This window comes from Cinclus cinclus, unplaced genomic scaffold, assembly GCF_963662255.1.
Source record: "Cinclus cinclus unplaced genomic scaffold, bCinCin1.1 SCAFFOLD_281, whole genome shotgun sequence".
Classification (NCBI taxonomy): domain Eukaryota; kingdom Metazoa; phylum Chordata; class Aves; order Passeriformes; family Cinclidae; genus Cinclus; species Cinclus cinclus.
In genome coordinates, this window is record NW_026912230.1 from 4,150 (window position 1) to 28,562 (window position 24,413).

Consider the following 24,413-nt stretch of genomic DNA (forward strand, 5'->3'; position numbering starts at 1 on the left):
CTTTCACTTTTAATGGGTCCCACTGAGGGACACAACTGAGAAAGTGTGCCCAGGTTGCAGTCAGAGTAGGAAATTGGAGGCAGTGATGACAGGAGGGGACAAAGAGAAGCCAAGTCTTGGTGGCCTGGGGCACAGCAGGGTCTGTGCCACCAAGGGCTGTGAGCAGACACCTTGTCCTGAGCCACTGGGGCCTCCTGGCACAGCCCCAGCAAGGCTGGGCACTGTCAGCCCTTGTCCTGCCCTCAGCATCCCCCCACATGCCAGTGGCCTCAGGGATCTGCTGGGTCCAGTCCCTGGGGAGCCTTGGTCAGGAATGGCCCTGGGGGCTCCTTCATGCTCCCAGGGACTGCAGGTTTTTCCATGGACTTGGGGTTTTGCTTTTGCCTTGGAGTCTCTGAGAGCTTTGTGCAATCATGGCCTCCAATTCTCTGGTTTAATTAGTCTCTTGAGAGCCTTTCTCAGTAACAACACTCAGTGGGGCTCATGGGATCTTTAAGGTACTTCAATTTTTGAGGTGCTTTCCTTTGTCCTTTCATCTCTCAGTCTCTGAGATGTTTTTGGACATTTGCGGCCCCCAGTTCTCTCCTCGAAGGAGTCAAAGAGAATCCTGTTAGGGATGGACCTCAGTGGAACCCATTAAGGCTTTGAGACACTTTGGGTTTTTCTTCTGACTCTCACTCTTGGAAAGATAACTGCAATCTCCTGTCAGGCCCTGAGGTTCAAGGGCTCAGCACCAAATGCACCACGGGGCTCATTGGGATCAAGCAACTCCTGACAAACCACGGCTCTGCCTTGATTTCCCTCTGGTCTGGTGCAGTTCATCAGGAAGGTTTTCAATTCCACTTAGGGAGAAATATTTCAAAGAGCTTTTAAGAAATATCCATTCCTATTTTGAATGAATGGTTTTTAATACTGCTCTGTTTAGAGCAGAGTTGACTGCAGCTCTCTGTGACTGATATTGATCCTGGGTCTCTCCTCAGGAGCTCTGGCCTGCTCAGAGGAGCTGTGACTTGAGGTCTGACCCGGTGTGGATAACCTTGCTCCGTATTCCCCAACTCCATCCTGTCTGTCCTCCCTCATCTGGGACCTGCTTTGCTTGCAGAACTGGCTGCACTCAGACAGAGACTGGATTTTCCTTTAATTTTTTTAGAAGAATCTAGAATTCCTAACTTTCTCCATTAAAAACAGAGTCACTCCTCAGGTGTGTGCCAGCCCAAGGTGCCACAAAGGAGGTTCCCCCTTCCCCAAGGCAGAAACCTGGAAAGAATGTTTGAGACCTTTGAACTCCTTGGTTCCCTGAGGCCTTGCAGTGTCACAAAGGCCCCTTGGTTCCATGAGGTTCATTGGTGTCACCATGGTCTCTCTCCTTGGTTCCAGGAGGTTCATTGGTGTCACCATGGTCTCTCTCCTTGGTTCCAGGAGCCATCACAATGTCACAACGGCCCCCTGGTTCCATGAGGTTCCTGCAGCAGGACTTCCCCTGTGGCACAGCACAGCTCATCTGTTCTGTCCATCAGCTGGGCCATCACTCAGGGCATCTTCCCCCTCTCAGCAATTGCTGAGATAACCCAGGCTGGACATCTGTCCTGTGCTGAGTTATCTCTGGTGCCAGGGAGGTGGAATTCCCAGCTGTCCATGAACATCCTGCCTTGAGAGCAGACTGAAGGGAGGGAGATAAGCCTTGAATTTCTGAGTGACACACACTTCACTTTACAAACTATAAAATATACACAGAACTTTCTCCATACAAAACTCTTCTGCATAGTCCCTGGAAACTGGCAGGGCTTCACTCCCAAGTCTGGATGAATCTTTGTGGTTCCTTTTCTGGAAGCTGAGTGAAAGGGCTCCATGTGCACTCCCTCATCAGTTCAGTGGTAAGTTACATTGACTCCTGATCTCTGCTATTTCTTCACTGGCTGTAATAGAGGTAACTTTATTGTGCACTGGGTTTGTATCTACCTGTACTTCTTTGGTTTATCCTTTGCACTAAGTATTTGATTTAACGTCTCTTGTCTGTTAATCTTGAGTCCATTCAAAATATATAACTCATTTTATACTAGACATAATTTGCCATTAGAAGGAACTTGTGAGCAAAGGCAATTTGGGTTTCAGGTACTTGAATCAGAGCTACTTCCAGAAACCTGAGCATAAGACAGAACTTGTCTAAGCTTTCACTGAATTTGTAACATGTCATTTAAAAACAATGAGCAAGAATATATCGCTTTCCCATTTATTCTTTTCCAGGTTATAGATGGATATTGCCAATCTCCAGCTGATATTGATCCCCAGCACCTCCTCATGCTCTCTGACCCTTTATGGCTGACAATCAATCACACTCTGTCCCTACCCCCACCCCACCATTTCCCTCATCCAAGCCCTGGCACTCAGAACAGCCCAGTGCAAATCTGAGCTTCCTCCAGTCCAGGCTGTGCCTGCAGCTTTCAGCTCCTTGGCACCAAGTCCCAGCTGCTTTCCTTGGAGAAGGAGCTGCCCCAGACACAGAGGGATGTTCATTTGGGGTCAGCAAACAGAAGCCAAGGCAGGCCCAGCTCCATGGCAAACACAAGTGCAGCCCAAGGAGTGCTGGGCAATGGAGCCACATGCAGGGGTGTCCCCAGGGCTCAGGACTGGGGCCAGGGCAGTTCAATGTGTTCCTTGCTGATGTGGACCAGGCCATGGAGGGCACCCTGAGTCAGTGTCCAGGGGAGCCCAAGCTGGCTGGGAGTGTGGCTGTGCTGCAGGGCAGCAAGCTCTGCACAGGGATCTGGCCAGGCTGGAGCCATGGGCCCAGGACAATTGGATGAGCTTCAGCAAGGCCAAGGGCCGGCTCCTGCCCTGGGCTCACAACCACCCCAAATCCCTGGCCATGCCCTGCCCCTGATCCCCACAGCCTGTCCTGTTTCCTTCATCCCTGCCTTGCCAGGGACTTTGTGGGACAAGGGAGCTCTGCTGTGCCTATGGAGGGAGGTGCAAGAGCCACCAGTGCAGTGGGCACCACAGCTCATCAGGTTTGTGTCCTTTGGGGGTCAGGAACTGCTGAGACTCAGAGGCACAGAAAGGTTTCCCTAGAGGGCCAATATAAGAAACATAGCAATGATATAATTTATTAAACATCAAAATTCATCCCTCAGCTCTGTGCAATGTCAAAGCAGTATCTGATGTGTCCACCATGCTCAAGGAATTTCAATGCAGGGACAGTTTTTGACAAAGATTAGAAAGGGTGGTTCTATGACGAATGAAAATATTACCAAGATGCTGATTGGTGTGGAATGACCAGAGAAAAACTGGAGGGGGAAATCTGGGAGCAATGGGAAGAACATGGAATCATCTGGTCTAGTGAGGAGATGTCCTTAGACGAGGCCATTTAAACAGGAGAGCTGGAAATTCCCAAATGACGAGGGACATAAAATTAAGGAGAGTAGAGTGGTTACACCAGTAGAGGGGAAGAGCAGGATTTCTTCTCCTGTCATCAGTGAAGTTCTAGGAAATTTTTTTCTCTTCTGGTGGGAAAACTTGGATGTTTCTTCAAGTACTGAAATGCCCCAACTAATGAGATGTGCTTATGAACCTCATAAGCATCAGGTCCCCTACAGCCCCAGAGGGTTCCTGTCCCATAAACATCTGCTCTGGCCGATTCCAAAATTGAGAGAAGCATTATCCTGGGATCATCAGGGAGCTGAGTGTGGAAGGGACCTCAGCAAGTCTGCAGCCCAAGCTGTCACAAACTGGGTCAGACCAAGTGCTTCAAGGCATGATTTGGTCTGAATTTGCAAATCCCAAAGGACAGAGACAAGGCAGCATCTCAGAACCTGTCTGAGCCCATGGGAACAAAGCTTTTCCACATGTCCTGTCTGAGCTCCCCTTATTCCCCTTGCCTGGGATAAGATCTGGCTTGACATCTGGGCTCAGAGAGTGGTGGGGAATGGTTCCACATCCAGTATGTTTGCAGGGGTGTCCCCCCAGGATCAGTCTGAGCCCAGTGCTGTTTAACATCTTCCCTGATGATTTTGAGAAGGGAACCCAGTCTACCATCAGCAAATGTGCAGATGGCACCAAGCTGGGTGTGAGTGTGGATGTGCTGGAGGGCAGGAGAGCTCTGCAGAAGGACCTGGACAGGCTGGATCCAGGGCCCAAATCCAACAGGGTGAGGTTTAACAAGACCAAGAGCTGGGTCCTGCACCTTGACCACAAGAACCCCTGCAGTGCTCCAGGCTGGGGACAGAGTGGCTGGAGAGGGGCCAGGCAGAAAGGGACCTGGGGGCAGTGATGGACAGCAGGGTGGACATGAGCCAGCAGTGTGCCCAGGTGGGCAATGGCACCTGGCCTGGATCAGGAATGGTGTGGCCAGCTGTGCCATCACTGATCTGTCCCCAGCTCTGCACACAAACATTGCTGCTGCAGATCCAGGGAAGGGAACACAAGGGGCATCTGTAATGAAAATGCTTTTGGGATAGGCTTTATTTAATTTAAAATGATCAAGAGCTCAGCTCTGAAGTCACACAATCCATAGGTCACAGTAAATTTGGAGGGGAAATTAAAGGGAGAGATGGCAGAAATATTTGGCATAGTTCATGAACAATATTAAAAAATTAAAACAAAGGGATAAAAACCCTCAGATCAAGAGAATTGTCAAAGAAGACTTTTAGTACAAGAGACACACAGTAATTGGCAACCACTTAAAAATTTCTGAAATCCTCCAGTCATCAGTGTCCACACGGCAGCCTTGAGCTCCTGGTTCCTCAGGCTGTAGATGAGGGGGTTCAGGGCTGGAGGCACCACTGAGTACAGAACTGACAGGGCCAGATCCAGGGATGGGGAGGAGATGGAGGGGGGCTTCAGGTAGGCAAATACACCAGTGCTGACAAACAAGCAGAGCACAGCCAGGTGAGGGAGGCAGGTGGAAAAGGCTTTGTGCCGTCCCTGCTCAGAGGGGATCCTCAGCACAGCCCTGAAGATCTGCACATAGGAGAAAACAATGAACAAAAAACAACCAAGTCCTAAACAGGCACTAACTGCAATGAGCCCAAGTTCCCTGAGGTAGGAGTGTGAGCAGGAGAGTTTGAGGATCTGGGGGATTTCACAGAAGAACTGGCCCAGGGCATTGCCCTGGCACAGGGGCAGGGAAAATGTATTGGCTGTGTGCAGCAGGGAATAGAGAAAGGCACTGGCCCAGGCAGCTGCTGCCATGTGGGCACAAGCTCTGCTGCCCAGGAGGGTCCCGTAGTGCAGGGGTTTGCAGATGGACACGTAGCGGTCGTAGCTCATGATGGTCAGGAGGGAAATCTCTGCTGAGAGGAAGAACACAAAGAAAAAGAGCTGAGCAGCACATGCAGAGTAGGAGATGTTGTTGGTGTGCCAGAGGGAATTGTGCATGGCTTTGGGGACAGTGGTGCAGATGGAGCCCAGGTCAGTGAGGGCCAGGTTGAGCAGGAAGAAGAACATGGGGGTGTGCAGGTGGTGGCCGCAGGCTACGGCGCTGATGATGAGGCCGTTGGCCAGGAGGGCAGCCAGGGAGATGCCCAGGAAGAGGCAGAAGTGCAGGAGCTGCAGCTGCCACGTGTCTGCCAATGCCAGCAGGAGGAAGTGCCTGATGGAGCTGCTGTTGGACATTTGCTGTGTCTTGGCATGGGGACCTGTAAAATAAAAAGAAATCATGGAATAGTTTGGTTTGGAGATGACTTGAAATATCCCAGCCCAGCTTGGTGTCACTTTCCCCCCACTGCCTGCCCAGGGCTCTGCTGCCTGGAGCTCTCCCTGCCAGCTGCTGCTTCCCTGTGCCCAGGGCTGGGCCCTGCCAGTGCTGCCAGAGCCCAGCCCAGCCCTGGGGGCTCAGCTCTGCCCTGCAGACCCCTCCCAGCACAGGCCACTGCCAGGGCCAGCTCTGCCTCTGCAGGCTCTGATGGCAAAGTCAGAGCAACCCAGAGGAGGCTGGAAAGACAACACTGATGGTGCCTGTAAGGGGCCCTCTGCTGATTTCCTTCTTTGCCTGGTTTATTCAGAAATGAGAGAAATTGTTTTTATGGTTCTCAACCTGAACAGACATGTGAATATCAATGTTCACTTTTCCATCTAGGCAACCCTGAGCAGTAGATTATAAAATCAGGATTTTCCCTTTTATGCAGCCCCTGACTTGCTGTGCTTCCTTTATAATCTATTTGGAAATGTTCTGGAGTTAAATGTTGTGCTGGGATCAGTCCTGATCAATGAACCATCCTCACCACTCAAGGAGAACACTTCCAAGTCTCACCAGCTGTCTCCCTCCACCCAGACCTTGTCCCCCAGTGCTGTCAGCAGCTCCCAGGGCTGGCTGAGAGCTGTCCCTGGCAGGCAGCAGAGTCCCTGCCCAGCACAGCACCCTGGGCTGCAGGACCCTGCTCTGCAGGACAGCCCTGGGCACCCCTGGCTGCTCTACAGGAGAGAGAATCAGAGAATGTACTCACAGAGTCTGTGGGCGTTGGGATGTTCCAGCTTTAGGAGATCCCTGCAGGAGCTGCAGCTGCATTGTCCTGCAGCCAGAGGCTTCCTGCGTCCAGGGCTGGGAGTGATTCTGCCCCAGGCACTTGTGAGCATCTTCCCAGCCCTGACTGATTGAAGCTCTCTGTGCCTCTGTGCTGTGCCTGGGGTGGCTGCAGGCAGTGCCCTCAGTCCTGCTGGGCTGAGAGAAGAGCTGCAAATCAGCAGAAAGGTCTTTTTGAAGATCTTCTTGTTTGCCAGGATCTCCCTCTGTGCCATGAGACACAGCACAGGGAGGTTTATTACACTATTAGGGGTTTGTTATTGTTTAATTAAGACTCAGTCCCAGAGAAAATGTTTTCAAAAAAATACATCCCATGCACTCAAAGTGAGATTTAAAGTTGGAAGTTTTTTTTAACTTTTAATGGATTCCACTGAGGAATATGACTGTGAAAGTTTCCCCAGTTTCCAGGTACAGCAGAACACTGCAGGCAGTGATGACAGGAGCGGACAAACAAGGGAAAGGTGTCTGTGATGCTGAGCAAACCTGGATGTGTCTCAGCAATGCCAAGGGCCAAGGGCTGAGCCCCAGCCCCTGGCAAGGCAGATCCTGTCCCTCCCTCCTTGCTCAGGGCTCTTCCCGGGGCACTGGGCTCTGGGGATGTGCAATGCCAAGGGCAGCACCATGGGGCGGCCCCTGCCAGGCTGCTGAGCAGGGACAAGGAGGCAATGAGGCCCCAGCACAGTAAGGCTCACTTGTCCCCTGCTGGCCAAGGGCCCAGGGCCAGCAGCCATGGCCAAAGTGCTGCAGCACTTGGCTCTGGCAGGGCCTTTCAGCTGCTGCCCATCCCTGTGCCCTCTGCAGCCCAGGCTGTCCTACGGTGTCCATGCCCTGCCCCTCTGTCCCTGCAGGCTGTCCTCATTCCCCCGGCTGCCCCACCTGGCTGGCCCCTTCCTTTGCTGACAGCTCTGCGTCCTGCCTGCCTCTGCCTGCACACACAAAGCCTTGGGCTCCTCCAGATTCCTTCTGGGGGACGTGCTGCACTCAGCCCTACTCTGGGAGGGAAATTCTTTTCTCCTTGGGTCCTGTCTGGGCTCTCCTCTGTTCTTCTCAGTTTCAACTCCATCGTGCACAGAGCTCCTTTGTCTCTATATTGTGGTCATGTGCCCAAAGCCTCCAAAACCAACCTTGGGTGATTTCTGGGCCCTCTTAGAGGTGTTTGCAATTGAAAACATTCTGTTCATAGTCTACTGAAAAAAAACAGAGGACCAAGGCAGCCAGATCTCTCTGTTCTGCCTAATATTTTCTAGGAGCTATGCTTGGATACATGGAATTTTGGAGGCCAATTTTAGCCATTGCCTCTGGACAAGAAGCTAGGTTTTTTTCCATAGAAAGGAAGGAAGTATGCACCAGTGTTTCAGGGGCGAATGAGCATTCACCACCAGATGCCAAGCCCAGCTGGAGCGGTCTGGTCTTGTATCTTTTGCCTTAGAGTAACCCTTTTATATATGGAAGTTTTAGGGGGAGCTCCAGTTTCAGCTATGGGTTACAGGAAACGCAGATGGTTCTTTTCCATAGGAAGGAAATCACAAAGTCTCAGTGCTCCAGGGCAGATGAGAGGCAGCCCTTGACATGCTAAATTCAGCCAGACCTGCCAGGTAATCTGTGGGAGTCCCAGTCACCAGACCTGTTCCATGACCCCTTGGTTCCATGGGGCCCCACAGTGTCACAATTATCTCCATGATTCCATGGGGCCTTGCAATGCCACAATGTTCTCCATGGATCCACGGTGCCCTGCAGGATCACAGTGCCCCTTTGGCTGCACGAGGCCCTGTAATGCAACAATGGCCTCTTGGTTCCACACAGCCCTGCTGCTTCACACCGGCCCCTTGGCACCATGCAGCCCAGCAGTGCCACAGTGATGAACTTGGTTCCAAGGGGTTTTGATGGTGTCACAAAGTGTCATTTCACAAGTCCTGAAAGTGTCACATTTGTCTCCATGGTTCCATGGGACCCCTCAGTGTCACAATGGTCTGCACAGAAAGGAAACCACAGAGCCCCAGTGTTTCAGGGGCTGATAAACTGCAGTCAGCAGAGGCCAAGACCAGACAGACCTATCTGTGCTAGCAGCATTTTGTGGGAGAAACCCTTGAGGATAGGAATCTGGGAGGAAAAGTTCCCATTTTGGCCTTGGGTGCTTGTACAGGAGGGATGGTTCTTTTCCTTAGGAAGGAAAGCACTGAGCCCCAGGGTTTGAAGGAAGGTGAGATCTGGCTCTAAGGAAGACAAGGGCAGCCAGACTTGTTGGTAATGGCAGCTTTTGTATGGGAGCAATCCCTGGATATTGGGAATTCTGGAAGTGGAATCTCATTTTGGCCATGGATTCTTGAATAGGAAGGACAGTCCTTTTCCATTTGAAGGAAATCCCAGAGCCCCAGTGTTTCAGGGCAACATGAGAAGAGACCCTTGACCAGCCAAGGACAGTTGGACCAGTCAGGTCAATCCAACCAGACCTGTTCCCTGTTCCCTTGGATTCACGGGGCCCTGCAGTGTCACAATGGCTGTGACATGTTGGATCCTTGGTTCCATGAGGCCCAGCTGTGTCACACTGCCCTCTTGTTTCCAAGGGGCTCCGCAGTGTCACAATGGTTCTTTGCTCCCATGTGGCCTTGCAGTGTCACAGGGGTCTCCTTGGTGCCTTGTGCCACCAAAATGAACCCTTGGTTCCATGGGGACTCACAGTGTCACAAGGGTCTCCTTGGTTCCATGAATCCCTTCAGAGCCCCTCGATTCAACGAGGCCTCAAAGTGTCCTCATGGCCTCCAGGATTCCATGAGGCCCCAGTGTCACAATGGACCTTTGGTTCCATGGGGTCCCACACTGTTCCATGAATGCTTAGTTCCATGGGGCTCTGCAGTGTCACAATGGACTCCTTGGTTTCATGGGGCTGCAAAGTGTCACAGTGGCCCCTTGGTTCAGTGGCAACTGTGATGCCTTAAGCTTTCAGCCTTGACATTTTTCAAATCCTGTACTGCATCAGTGCATATCTCTAAATGCCATAGAAAATGTCAGTTTACCATCTTCACATTTTGATCTGGCAAAAAATTCCTCCTGGCCTGAAATTCAAGGACACCCTACAGCCGCAGGGTCTGAAAATATAAATAAACATGAATTTGGGGGAGCAAACTGGGGTAACATGGCTTCATTCCCTGAAGCTGCAAAGGGAGAATTAACCACTGATATTGAGACAGACCAAACTTACAATTTTTTTAAAATTTAATGGGGACCATCATTTTTGTATGTAGGCCCTAGCCAAGAATTGTGCCCAGACAAAAGTATCCAGGACACAACTATTTGGCTGCCTTGCCCTCTGTTGATTTGGTTAGATTATGAGAAGAATGTTTTAATTTGCCAGCAACGTTGAGAGGGACTAAAAATCTCTCAAGATGGTGTTTGGAGGCTACAAGCAAACGACCACTATATAGGGACAAAGGAGCTTTGTGCCCAGAGGAGTGGAGACTGAAGAGAGCAGAGGAGAGCACAGACAGGACACGAGGAGAAAGGAATTTCCATCCCATGGCAGGGCTGGGGCCTCATTGCCTCCTTGTCCCTGCTCAGCAGCCTGGCAGGGGCCGCCCCATGGTGCTGCCCTTGGCATTGCACATCCCCAGAGCCCAGTGCCCCGGGAAGAGCCCTGAGCAAGGAGGGAGGGACAGGATCTGCCTTGCCAGGGGCTGGGGCTCAGCCCTTGGCCCTTGGCATTGCTGAGACACATCCAGGTTTGCTCAGCATCACAGACACCTTTCCCTTGTTTGTCCCCTCCTGTCATCACTGCCTCCAGTGTTCTGCTCTAACTGGAAACTGGGGAAACTTTCACAGTCATATCCCTCAGTGGAATCCATTAAAACTTCAAGAAATTTTGGAGTTTGAGTAAGACTTTGAGTTCTTGACAAGTTTTCTTTCTGCTCCCTCTCAGGGACTGATGTCCAGGGACTCAGCACTCTTGGAACACCCCAGCTCTACAGACAAGGCAAGTGTGAGGAATTCTTCTGAAAGATATTATTACATTATCAGTCTCGTAAAGGGTGAAATATAAGAGAGGTAAAACTACATGCCAGTCTATCAGAAGCCAATGTATTTCCTGATTGCAATGCAATAAATAAATATTTTTCAACCTATTAGCTTTTGCCAGACAATAGCGCTGATATTTCTAACATAAATCAAATATTATTTTATCCCATGTGGTCTTGCCACAATGCATCTTTTACAGTTTAAATCCTCCAAAATATCTGGTCTTTTTGCAGGGCCATCATTTGAAATTTGTTTCTAGTTCAATCTCTCTCTCTACAATGCCTTCTCTAGTCCATGGCCTTTCTAAGTCAGCACACCTTATCTCAGAGTTTGAATGCACATGAACAAGACTGTGAGAGCTTTCAGTCAGGCTTTGAGAATCCTTTACGAATCCATTTCTCACAAGTATCAATCATAAAATGCTACAATGACCTCTGCTCTAGAGACAACAGTAATAAAATGCAGCCTTGATAATACCAATGGAGATTTCTAAGTTCTTTGACATATTTCTCCATAAATGGAGTTGAAAACTTTCCTGATGAACTGCACCAGAGCAGAGGGAAATCAAGGCAGAACCGTGGTTTGATAGGAAACCTCTCATGAATTCAGTCATAATCAAAGTCCAAAGTTTCTGATATCGTTCATGGGTCCCATTGAGGGACACAACTGAGAAAGTGTGCCCAGGTTCCAGTCAGAGCAGGAAATTGGAGGCAGAGATGACAGGTGGTGTGGGACATGCAGGCATGGAGAGCTCCCAGGGCCTTGTGCATACAGGCTGAGAGATAGAGATGGATCCAAGGTTTGACCTAAGACGTTGGAGAAGAATTGGAGAGTTAGAGCATTAAAAGTAAAAGAAACATAAACCAAGAATATAAGTTAGTAGTTTAAGTACAAATATGTTTTAAGCAAACAGAGATATGTATTATGTAAGCAGAGCAATATGAGAAGTAAGATAGTAAAATAATTTAAACTTGAGCAATAGAACCTGTTATAAATTTAGTAAGAAGTTAAAGATGTACCAGTTTGTGATGTGTTATATTTGATTGGTTGAGAACTGACACATTGTGGTAGAGCCATGGGAAGCAAAGCAATTAATGATTGGTGTAAAAAGATGCTAGCAAACTTGTAGAGGTATTGTATTGGCTAAAAAACTGACATAAGGCATTGTAACTGAGAATTGGGCATCCTCTGATATTATGGCCTTGGATGTGTTACATTTAATATCTCAGCATTCAATGAGATGGATGCAATCAACCCATAAACCAACTTTTACAATATCTCTCAGTTGCCCTGTCCTTTGTAATATTAATCTCCTGATTGGTATTTTCTAAACATCTGGAGTACTCTTTAAAGTCAATAGGGATGTAGGCTCACCAGGTCTACCCCATTGAAGTCAATGAGGATTTAGGGAAACCAGGTCTACCAATTAAAGTCAGTGATGGTTTTGCAGAAAATTGGAGCTCAAATGGAGAAATATGGGTAAATTACACAGAAATCATGGGCTGAATTCTGGGAATTTCTGTTCCAGGAAAGTGGTGGTGATGCTCTGGAAGTCCTGGATGAATTCCTGGGACCCAGTCCCGGATCCCTGATCTGACAACTGCGGCCTGTGCTGGAGCTGTTCCTGCAGGTAAGCCCAAAAATCTCCATTTTCAGCCCAAAATCTGGAAATTCTGAGCCCAAAATTTGGATTTTTAGCACGAAAAATTTTGGGACATAGGGTCTGTTATTTGAAGTCAAGGGGTATTGAGGAACACCAGGTCTTCCTCATTGAAATCATTTGGGAATTTTGGGACACCGGGTCTATCCATTAATAGAGCTTGATCGGGAAGGATTAGTGGCTTAACTGGGAGCACTGGGAGTGTCTCAGGGGACCACTGGAGTTCCTGGGAGTACTGGGGCAAAAGTGGCACCACTGGTAGGGATTGGTAGAGATAAATGGGGATAAAGTGGGCCCCATTGAAATCCATCAGAATTTAGGGATATCGGGTGTACCCATTAAAGTCAATAGGGATTTTAGGGACACCAGGTCTACCCAGTCAAAGCAATGAGGATTTTTGGGATACCGGTTTTAGGGGGCCCAAGGGATTTTAGGTGATCCAGGTGTCCAAGGGGTACCTAGGTCTACCCAGCTGATTTTTGGGGCACCTAGGTGGTTTTTGGTGGTACTCAGGTGTACCCAGGTGATTTCTGGGGGCTATCCAGGTGATGTTTGGGGCACCCAAGCGTCCTGACAGGTCTGGAGAAGATGATGGCCCCCGTTGCATGCACCCAGTCAATGAGGATTCAGAAGATCCTTGGTGGTGGGGGGACTTTCACGGGGCACCCCAACATTCTGGGGATTCCTCCAACCTCCTGGTGAGATCTCCAGGGGTGGGAGGGAGCCCAGGTGACCTCGGGAGAGGATGCAGTGCAGGTACACTCAGGTGCTTTGGTATCTGGGGTGACTGAAGATGGTGTTCTCCACCAGCGCCAGTTCTGGATGGAGGCAAAGGGGGCACCCCAAAATCTCAGGGGGACAGCAGGGTCACCCAAAGTGATGTGCAGAAAAACTGTATAACCCACAAATTAAGTTCTAGGATGGTATTTTATTCAGTGCTGAGGTGCATGGGGGATGGCTCCTCCAAAAACAGGCATACCTTTGGTAACATGTGCCCCTCTTTTCATTCTCTACAAACTAGGATTGCACAATTCACCTAATACACATTCATTTCCTAACTCCACCTGTCCCTGCTTTCTATTAATATTAGCTCCACACCTCTTTGCAACTGAGCACTGCTCCTTGTTGGTCGCTCTGGTGGTTGTCTGGAGGTCCTTGGGATGAATTGAACGGTCTTCCTCCCAGCTGAACTTTTCATCTTCCCTTTTTTGCATGGGCTAATTAGTTTTTGGTCTCTTTCCAGACCTTGACACCAGGTTTTCTGGCTCATGAGTCTAAGGAATCCCCTCAGTCTTAAGGAGTCCTCACTCTTCCATCCTGTTTGTACATTCTTGCTCCTCTATCTTATCTTGTAGCCTTGCTCTCATCTCCTGTTCATGCAAAGACAAAGAATGTGAAACAGTCATAGGATCTTGTCACCCCCCCTTTTCTAGTTAAAACATCCTCCCGTGTTTTTACCCTTAACTCTTTAATTTAAATGTTAATTTCCCTCGTTTCAGTGTCACAACGGCCCCTTGGTTCTACAGGACCCACAACTTCATCCTTGAACCTTGGTTCCATAGGCGTCCCAGGTTTCACAAGGGTCCCCCTGATTCCATGAGGCACCAGAGTGTCACAATGGTCTTTTTGGTTCCATGAGGATCCATAGTGTCTCCATGGTGTCCATGGATCTGCTGCTGTCCTTGTCACAACTGACCCATGGTTCCATGAGGTTCTGCAGTGTCACCATGGTTGCTGTTAGAGGCTGGATGAGATCCATGTCCTGAGACACCGCGGGATGAGCTGTCAATCAAATGGAGCAAATGCATACGTGCAACACGCTTTTAGAATCACATGTCCACAGAGGGTTATGTGTCATCCCTTGACATCCCCAGCCCTCTCTAAACCCAAATGAGTGTTAAGGAGTCTTTTTCTAGTATGTTTTATGAGAGGCACTGAGAGAAGGTTGAAGAAGCTGCTGCAGGAGTCAGCAGCAAAACTGCAAGTGCCTTGGAGCATCAGTGGCCGCCATGAGTGAGGGCAGGGAGTGCCCAAGGCTCCCCAGGGCCTGGGGAGAGCAGATCCTTGAGGGCAGGATTGCAGGAGCCAAAGGCTGTGAGCAGGGAACTGCAATGCTGAGCAAGGCCTGGGCTGGCTGGAGGAAGCAGAAAGGCCAAGGCTGAGCCCAGGCCTGGGACAGCAGGGCCTGTCCCTCACGGGTGGCTCGGGGCTGTTGCTGGGGCAGTGGGATGGCAGGGGCAGCAAGGACAAATGGCATCAGCCTGTGGGACACTCCACATGCTCATGGAACCAAGGCACAGGGTGACACTGTGGGGCCTCATGGAAACAAGAGGCCATGGTGAGCCTGCAGGGCTGTAACACCCCAGAGCAATGAAATGCTGGGGGTAACCAAAGGTTCCTTTACTTGAGTTTGGTGCACAAGAGCAACCTCAGCCAGATATTCTCAAGAGCTCAAAATGGCACAAAACTTTTAGTGGCAAAGTATAAAAAATCAAGGATTTCTGGAAAATGATTTAATATAGAATTCAATTCAACATAAAACTCTTATCATGGCAGGAATTTCTTTATCTTTGGCCATTTAACCTTAGAAACCTTTAAACATTTAATTGTTGAGGTACCCAAAACTGTTCCATATAAAGAACATTAGAATTAGAGGAAAGAGAGAGAGACAGAAAGACAGAAGCTCTCTAGAAAGACACACACACATGGCTACCAACTCCTAGGATTCCAGTGTGGGTGAGACACAGACCCCAGGAGAAGGCAGGGTACGCACCATGGGCTGAGCTCCTGCTCTGTGTTCTCAGCACCTGACCCTTTGTGGGCCTCCCCCCAGGTGGGACTTGGGATGGCTCGGGCAATGAGAGCCTGGGTCAGCACCAGCCCACTGTGGGACTGACTGACAGCTCATCCCGAGGTCTCTCAGGACATGGATCTCATCCAGCCTCTGACAGCGACCATGGTGACACTGCAGAACCTCATGGAACCATGGGTCAGTTGTGACAAGGACAGCAGCAGATCCAAGGACACCATGGAGACACTATGGATCCCCATGGAACCAAGGGGCCATTGTGACAGTGTGGGAACGTGTCTCCTCACAGAACTCAGGAGTCTGTTGTGACTGATAAGGAAGAAGCCTTTACAGACAATTCAGTCACTGAACATATGGCTTCACAAGGCTGCAGGTGTGGTCAGTGGATGTGGTCAGTGGGTGTGGTCATTGGGATGTGGTCAGTGAGGGGTGGTCTCTTGGTGCGGTCTGTGTGGGCAGTGGATGTGGTCATTGGGGGAGGTCAGTGGGTGCAGCCAGTTGCGGTGGTCATGAGGATATGGGCACTGTTTTTTTGGTATGGATGGAGTCAGTGAGTGTGGTCAGTGTGGGTGTCAGTGATTCTGGTCAGTGCAGGTGGTCAGTGGTGGTATGGTCAGTTTGGGGGTCATTGGGGTGTGGTCAGTTTCTGTGGTCAGTAGGTGTGGACTGTGGTTGTGGTCAGTAGGTGTGGTCAGTTGGGTGTGGTCAGTAGATGTGGGTAGTGGGGGTGGTCCGTGGCAGAATTTGGTGGGCTGTGGTCAGTGAGTGTGGTCAGTGGGGTGGGGGCATTGGTGTCTTGGCAATAGGTGTGTTCACTGGGTGTGGTCAGTGGTTATGGTCAGTGGGTGTGGTCATTGGACATGGTCAGTGTGGAGTGGTCAGAGGGGGTGGTCATTGGGTTGGTCATTGGGGTTTGGTCAGTGGGTGTGGGGAGTGGATGTGGGTTGTGGGTGTGGTCCCTGGGTGTATCATCAGTTGGGAGGTCTTTTGGGTGTGGTCAAGGGGTGTGGCCAGTGGGGTTTGGTCAAGGGGGAGTGGTCAGTGGATGTGGTTATTGGGGTGTGGTCAGTGAGTGTGGACATTGGTTTCTTGATATGGGTGTGGTCAGTGGCTGTGGTCACTGGTTAAGGACAATGGAGCTGTTCAGTAGGGGTATGGTCAGTTTAGGGGTCATTGGGGTGTGGTCAGTGGGTGTGGTCAGTGGGGTGTGGGCATTGGTTTTTTGGATATGGGTGTGGTCAGTGGGTGTGATCAGTGGTTATGGTTGGGGGTTGTTAGCTGGGGTATGGTCAGCTGGGAGTTCTTTGGGCTGTGGTCAGTGGGTGTGATCACTGTGTGTGGGAAGTGGGTGTGGGTAGTTGGAAGGTCGCTGGGGGTGGTCACTGGTGTGGGCTGTGGTCACTGGTGTGGTCATTTGGGTGTGATCATTTGGGTAGTCATTGGGTGTGGTCAGTCGGTTGCTGGGGGGTCGTGAGTGGCTTTGGGCAGTGAGAGGGTGGTCAGTGGGTGTGGTAAATGGGGTGACCAGTGCAGTGTGGTCAGTTGTTGGTGTGGTCAGTGGAGGTGGTCAGTGAGCTGTGAGGAGTGGTGATTGGGGCTGGTCAGTGGCTTTGCTCAGTGGCTGTGTGTAGTGGCTAACAGCTGGCCTTGAGGCCTTACAGTTATAATTAATCCTGACTGTAATTTTATAACTGAAATGTTAGTAATTACTGTCACATGAACATGAAGTTTTGTGTCATCCCTTCTGTCTCCACTGCCATGAGTGATCAGCAATAACCTGACCATGGGGACAGCGGTGGAGATGGAACCCCAGCAGGGGAAGGTGACCAGGAAGAGCTGCCAGCAGCTGAGAGCTGTGGAGGTCTGGACCTTGTGAATGGAAAAACCTGCTGGGGATCCTTGAAAACAGAAGACTCTTATAAAAAGAAGAAGCGGCTGGAGATATGGGAACGTGATTTTCCCCAGGAGAAAGAGAAAGGGCTCAGAGCCATGCACTGGACACAGCCATGAGAGCCCAGCAGAGATGCCATGGGCACCACCCACCAGGGAAGCAGCAAGGAGAGTGAGTGCACCCTCGGGAACGCAGCATGGGAGGAGAGGCAGGAAGTGCAGGAAGCCGAGGGAGGGATGGTTGATATCCAGGACCCCTATCCTTTCCTTGCCACCCTGCTGCATTGACAGCTGAACTCCTACAGCACTGCTATTGGCATCCCCTGTATCGTGTGTGGGTTTGACCACACTGTGAGTGCCCGAGCTGCTGCCATCACCATTGGGTGAGCAAGTGCAGCCCAGAGAGGACTGAGCCCTGGCCATGGGGGACGGTGCTTGGCCAAGGCCAAAGGAGGCTCCCTGTGTGCCCTGCTGCCCTCTCCCTGAGCTCCTGAGAGCTCTGCAGCCCCTCCTGCCATCCCATCTGCCCAGGCCAGCACAACAGCCCCGGCCTTGGGGCCCTCCAGAGCTGCTCCTGCTCCAGGCCCAGGGCCCATCCCAAAGCTGGGGCAGCCACAAAGCTGGGCTCATTTCTGCTCATTCCTGCTCTGATGAGGATGGATCCTCAATGATTTAGAGGTTGCTGAAGAATTTTACTACTCCAGAAGCCTCTTTTTTATGGAGTTCAGAGCCTCAGAGAGAAAAGCTCATAAACATTTGTTCAAAACAAATGAAGAAAAAAGCATAAGTGAATAAGTGGGAATAAGTGAATTTATCAAATCCTCTGTTATTAATTAGATGCGTTTCAGAACTGTATTCCAGGAGAATATACTATATTGACAACAATGCAGAGAGAAGTATTTTGTCCTGTTAGGTTTTCTTTGCCTGTTTCTCGGTTGACATCAGCAATGTCCAATTAATATTGACCCCCAGAACCGTCTAGTGCAGTCTGAAGAGATATGAAAATCAAGACCCTTCATGGCTGACAATCAGTCACGCTTTGTCCCCACAGCCTTCCTACCATTTCCGTCATCCAGCTCCAGTGATTCCTATGGATCAGGAATGGTGTGGCCAGCAGGAGCAGGGCAGTAATCCTTCCCCTTTGTTTGGCATTGCTTAGGCAGTACCCTGAGTGCTGTGTCCAGTTCTGGGCCCCCCAATTTAGGGAGGACATGGAGGAGCTGGAGTGTGTCCAGAGAAGGCGACAAGGCTGGCGAGGGGTCTTGAACACAGCTCCTCTTAGGAGTGGCTGATGGAGCTGAGGATGTTTATCCTGGAGAAGAAGAGGCTCAAGGGAGACCTCATCACTCTCTACAAATCCCTGACAGAAGGGAGCAGCCAGGTGGGGGTCAGGCTTTTCTCCCAGGGAGCAAAGACATGAGAAGAGGATGCAGCCTTAAAGCTGCACTAAGGGAGATTTAGGCTGGACATTAGGAAATATTCTTCACAACACTGGTGATTGGAAGGTCATTGGAATGGGCTGTCCAGAGAGGTAGGTGCGTCACCATTCCTAGAAGAGTTTCAGGAAAGACTGGATGTGGCACTGAGTGCCATGGTCTGGGTGACAAGGTGGTGTTGGGTCACAGGTTGGACTTGATGCTCTCTAAGGTCTTTTCCAGCCCTGGTGATTCTGGGATGATTGTGACACTGCAGGGCCCTGGGGAAGCAAGGGGCCACTGTGACACTGCGGGGCCTGGTGGAACTGAGAGGACCGGAGTGACACTGTGTACGACATGGCACCATAGAGCCAAGGGGCCATTGTGACACTGTGGGGATAAATGGAATCAAGGAGTCCATGGTGACAGTCTGGGTCCTCGTGAAACCACAGAGGCCACTGTGACACTGCAGGGCCTTGTGGAACCAAGGGGCCATTGTGACACTGTGGGGGTAAATGGAATCAAGGAGTCCATGGTGACAGTCTGGGTCCTCGTGGAACCACAGAGGTCACTGTGACACTGCAGGGCCTTGTGGAACCATGCAGAGCATTGTGACAGAGCAGGGCCTCATGTAATGATGGGGCCATTGTGACACTGTAGTGCCCCATGGAACCAAGGGGCCAGGTCTGCTCGACAGGGACTCTTAGAATGAAGGAAACATGTATGACATTGTGGTGCCTCTTGAGACCAAGAGGCCATTGTGACACTGGGAGGCCTCATGGAATCATGGAGACAATTGTGAGACTTCAGGGACTCATAGAACTGCGGTGGCACCAAGTTTTTCTGGCAGTGTGCATATGCAAGAGAGTAGGAGGGCTCTGCACAGGGACCTGGACAGGCTGGATCCAGGGCCCAAATCCAACAAGGTGACATTTAACGAGACCAAGAATGGGGACCTGCTCTTTGACCACAACAACCTCTGCAGTGCTACAGGCTGGGGACAGAGTGGTTGGAAATGGTCCAGGCAGAAAGGGACCTGGGGGCAGTGATGGACAGCAGGGTGGGCATGAGCCAGCAGTGTGCCCAGGTGGGCAAGAAGGCCATTGGCACCTGGGCCTGGATCAGGAATGGTGTGGCCAGCAGGAGCAGGGCAGTGATTCTTCCCCTGTGCTCTGCACAGCACCTTGAGTGCTGTGTCCAGTTCTGGGCCCCCCAATTTAGGAAGGACATGGAGGGGCTGGATTGTGTCCAGAGAAGAGCAACAAGGCTGGTGAGGGGTCTAGAATACAAGTCCTGTGAGGAGGGGCTGGGAGAACTGGGATTGTTTATCCTGGACAAAAGGAAGCTCAGGGAGACAAGGCAGTGTCAGGGCACAGGTTGGACTTGATGATCTCCAAGGCCTTTTCCAGCCTTCCTCGTTCTGTGATTCTCTGACACCACCCCTTGAGCAGTTCAGGATGAGTCCTGGGCCTCCTCCTCAGAAGGTGCAGCAGCCCAGGTCCCTCAGCTTCTCCTCACAGCCCCCAAAGCCCATCCTGTCAGTCCTGCAGAGCCTCTCCAGCCCCTCCTCATTGCCCACAACAGGGAGCCCCACAGCCAGACACACCAGCCCAGATGTGCCCCCCTGGTCTGTGGTGCCTCTGGCAAGGGAGCAGCACCAGGCACTGCAGGACCCTTCAGACAATTCCTGAAGCACTTGGAGGATGATCCTGCTCCCCAAGGGACATTCCCATGGTGCCAGCTCAGGAAGTGAAATGGGGAGTGGGGACAGAGAGGAAAGGGATGTGTGGTTTGCAGGGGAGGTTACAGGGAAGCGCAACAGGAAGAAATCTGGATCAGGAAAGAGTAAAGAAAGCAAAGATGAAGCAAAGGAAATGCTCAGAGCAGTGTGGGGGTGGCTGCCAGGCAGCCCTGGCTCTGAGCAGCAACGTCTGCAGTGGGACAGGAAAGTCAAAGCTCATGGGAACAAACTTTCTGTCTGACTTCAGAGGCCACGACAAACCTGAGTGGTTTCCCTCTGGTCCCGCAGCCCTTGCTGGCCCCAGGGGCTGATGGCATTTGTGCTCCCTCGTGTCCCTCTGCCCCACAGCAGCACCATGGCGGTGCTGACGCCTGCTCTGTGCAATGCAAACAGGGGCTCCTGAGGCAGTGCTGCCGTGTGTGTGCCTGCAAGGATGGGGCACCTGTGTGAGCTGGGGGAGAGGCCAGGGCTGCAGAGGGGGGATGTTGTTGGCAGGTGCACGAGGACGCTCTGGGACGCTGCCCTGGGGTGTCCAGCGCACTGGGGATGGATCAGCCCCTGCTCTGCTGCTCCTTGCCAGGCTCTCCCCTTGCAGGGACCTTGCAGAGCACCAGCCATGCTGTTTGGGCCCAGCCTGCCCACGGCCAGCCTGGGGCTGCTCCCGGGGCTTTTCTGTGCTCAGCGTTGGCCTGGCCAGGTGTTCTGGAGAGAGCCTGGGCAAGGAGCCTCCAGCCCCCAGGCCCTGCCCTGAGGTGTCAGCGCTGCCCCAGCAGTGCCCATGGCCTGTCCCTGCTGCAGCCCTGGCACTGCCACCCCCAGGGCTGTGCCCGGCCCCGAGAGCACTCAGGCCCTGCAGCAACACCAGGGGCAGGAGGGCAGCGGGGCAGTGGCACGGGAGCAGCACTGGCAACACCAAGTGCTGCTGCTGCTGCTGCTGGGCACAGCTGCTGTGCCAGCACTGATCTGCCCCCAGCTCTGCACACAGACATTGCTGCTGCAGCTCCAGAGAAGGGAACAAAAGGGGGATCTCTGTTGAAAACTCTGCTGGGAGAGAGATCCATTAGTTCGTTTAAAACCACCAAAAGTGCATGCCCTCATTGATGTGGTCTGTGGGCCACAATGAAGGTGGAGAGAATCAAAATGAGAAATTGCAGAGAGAATGGCTTTTCTTTGTGGACTATATTGCAACTATAAAATAAACACAAAGATTGCCCAATATGAAACCCGCAAGAAGTATGAAATATGATTTTTATTGCAAGTGATTAGCAGAAAGTGCCAAGAAGCTTACTGTTTCATACGCCATCTAGTCATCAGTGTCCACACTGCAGCCTTGAGCTCCTGGTTCCTCAGGCTGTAGATGAGGGGGTTCAGGGCTGGAGGCACCACTGAGTACAGAACAGAAACCACCATGTCTAGGGTTGGGGAGGAGATGGAGGGGGGCTTCATGTGGGTAAATGTGGCAGTAATAACAAAAAGGGAGATCACAGCCAGGTGAGGGAGGCAGGTGGAAAAGGCTTTGTGCCTTCCCTGCTCAGAGGGGATCCTCAGCACAACCCTGAAGATCTGCACATAGGAGAAAACAATGAACACAAAACAGCAAAACACCAAATATAGACTAACAGCAATGAGCCCAAGTTCCCTGAGGTAGGAGTGTGAGCAGGAGAGTTTGAGGATCTGTGGGATTTCACAGAAGAACTGGCCCAGGGCATTGCCATGGCACAGGGGCAGGGAAAATGTATTGGCTGTGTGCAGCAGAGCATTGAGAAAGGCACTGGCCCGGGCAGCTGCTGCCATGTGGGCACAAGCTCTGCTGCCCAGGAGGGTCCTGTAGTGCAGGGGTTTGCAGATGGACACGTAGCGGTCGTAGCACATGATGGTCAGGAGGGAAAACTCTGCTGACATGAAGAACATAAAGAAAAAGAGCTGAGCAGCACATGCAGAGTAGGAGATGTTGTTGGTGTGCCAGAGGGAATTGTGCATGGCTTTGGGGACAGTGGTGCAGATGGAGCCCAGGTCAGTGAGGGCCAGGTTGAGCAGGAAGAAGAACATGGGGGTGTGCAGGTGGTGGCCGCAGGCTACGGCGCTGATGATGAGGCCGTTGGCCAGGAGGGCAGCCAGGGAGATGCCCAGGAAGAGGCAGAAGTGCAGGAGCTGCAGCTGCCGCGTGTCTGCCAATGCCAGCAGGAGGAAGTGCCTGATGGAGCTGCTGTTGGACATTTCTGCACTCTGGGCATTGGGTTCTGTCATGGAGAAAGGGACAGTGAAGAGATAGAGGACACACCTGTAACTGAAATCGAAACCATTTCCCTGACATCCTCTCCTCTCACACACACTGACACAATTTACATTTTAAGAGTTTAAGAGTAGATTTGTAAACTTCCCCCATATCTCTCCTGGTATTTCTGGATATCTGAAATCTCACCAGTTCTGCTCCCCTCAGGGAGACCAGAGCATGTTCTGTGAGGCAGAGTGATGAGTGGAGGGAGCAGGAAGATGGTCCAGCATTCTGACCAGTTCAGAGTTTCTCTAGGCTTTAAACTTGTTCAGGTGGAGGGTGATTATCCTCCCATGTTTCCCTTAAAAACCACCAGGTACTGCTGAGAGGAGATGGATCCACCAGAGTCCAGCACCACAATTGTAACCAAGGACTGCTGTTGATCATTTGACCAACCCAACAGCATGTCAGCCCTTGTCCCGCCCTCAGCATCCCCCCACATGCCAGTGTCCTCAGGGATCTGCTGGGACCAGTCCCTGGGGAGCCTTGGTCAGGAATGGCCCTGGGGGCTCCTTCATGCTCCCAGGGACTGCAGGTTTTTCCATGAACTTGGGGTTTTGTTCTTGCCTTGGAGTCTCTGAGAGCTTTGTGCAATCATGGCCTCCAATTCTCTGCTTTAATTAGTCTCTTGAGAGCCTTTCTCAGTAACAACACTCAGTGGCGCTCATTAATGCTTGAAGGTACTTCATTTTTTTGAGGTAATTTCCTTTGTCCTTTCTTCTCTGAGTCTGGGAGGTTTTTGGAGAATCATGGCCTCCAGTTCTCCCTTCCAAGGTGTCCATGAGGATCCTGTGTTAGAGATAGACCTTTGTGGGACCCATTAATGCTTTGAGACACTTTGGGGTTTTTTTCTAGCATTATTTTTTTTTTAGCATTATTTTCTTGGCATTTATTCTGACTTGGACTCCTAGAAAGGTTTGTGCAATCTCCTGTCAGGCCCTGAGGTTCAAGGGCGCAGCACCAAATGCACCACGGAGCTCATTGTGATCAAGGAACTCCTGACAAACCATGGCTCTGCCTTGATTTCCCTCTGGCCTGGTGCAGTTCATCAGGAAGGTTTTCAAATCCACTTAGGGAGAAATATTTCAAAGAGCTTCTAAGAAATATTCATTCCTATTTTGAATGAATGGTTTTTAATACTGTTCTGTTGAGAGCAGAGTTGACTGCAGCACTCCCTGACTGATATTGATCCAGGGTCTCTCCTCAGGAGGTCTGTCCTGCTCAGAGGAGCTGTGACTTGAGGTCTGACCCAGTGTGGACAACCTTGCTCCATATTCCCCAACTCCATCCTGTCTGTCCTCCCTCATTTGGGACCTGCTTTGCTTGGAGAACTGGATGCACTCAGACAGAGACAGGATTTTCCTTTACTTTTTTTAGAAGAACGTAGAATTCCTAACTTTCCAGATATAAAAACAGACACACTCCTCAGGTGTGTGCCAGCCCAAGGTGCCACCAAGGAGGTTCCCCCTTCCCCAAGGCAGAACCCTGGAAAGAATGTTTGAGACCTTTGAACTCCTTGGTTCCAGGAGGTTCATTGGTGTCACCATGGTCTCTCTCCTTGGTTCCAGGAGCCATCACAATGTCACAACGGCCCCCTGGTTCCATGAGGTTCCTGCAGCAGGACTTCCCCTGTGGCACAGCACAGCTCATCTGTTCTGTCCATCAGCTGGGCCATCACTCAGGGCATCTTACCCCTCTCAGCAATTGCTGAGATAACCCAGGCTGGACATCTGTCCTGTGCTGAGTTATCTCTGGTGCCAGGGAGGTGGAATTCCCAGCTGACCATGAACATCCTGCCTTGAGAGCAGAATGAAGGGAGATAAGCCTTGAATTTCTGAGAGACACACACTTCACTTTAAAAACTATTAAATATGAACAAAATTTTCACTATACAAAACTCTTGAGCATAGTCCCTGGAAACAGGTAGGGCTTCACTCCCAAGTCTGAATGATGAATCTTTGTGGTTCCTTTTCTGGAAGCTGAGTGAAAGGGCTCCATGTGCACTCCCTCATCAGTTCAGTGGTAAGTTACATTGACTCCTGATCTCTGCTATTTCTTCACTGGCTGTAATATAGGTAACTTTATTGTGCACTGGGTT

The 24,413-nt window shown here is 50.9% G+C and overlaps 2 protein-coding genes across 2 annotated transcripts; both read right to left on the minus strand.

Moving 5' to 3' along the window:
* Positions 1-4,612: 4,612 nt before the first annotated feature.
* LOC134057629 (olfactory receptor 14J1-like) lies at positions 4,613-5,845 on the minus strand. The gene is made up of 2 exons (XM_062514604.1): positions 4,768-5,845; positions 4,613-4,639 (listed from the first exon to the last, which is right to left on the minus strand). Exons 1-2 carry the CDS (start codon positions 5,653-5,655, stop codon positions 4,613-4,615), a joined length of 915 nt encoding a protein of 304 aa, XP_062370588.1. The 5' UTR covers positions 5,656-5,845.
* Positions 5,846-21,324: 15,479 nt separating this feature from the next.
* Positions 21,325-22,257, minus strand: LOC134057628 (olfactory receptor 14J1-like). The gene has a single exon (XM_062514603.1). The coding sequence runs from the start codon at positions 22,255-22,257 to the stop codon at positions 21,325-21,327; it is 933 nt and encodes a 310-aa protein (XP_062370587.1).
* Between the last annotated feature and the right edge of the window lie 2,156 nt (positions 22,258-24,413).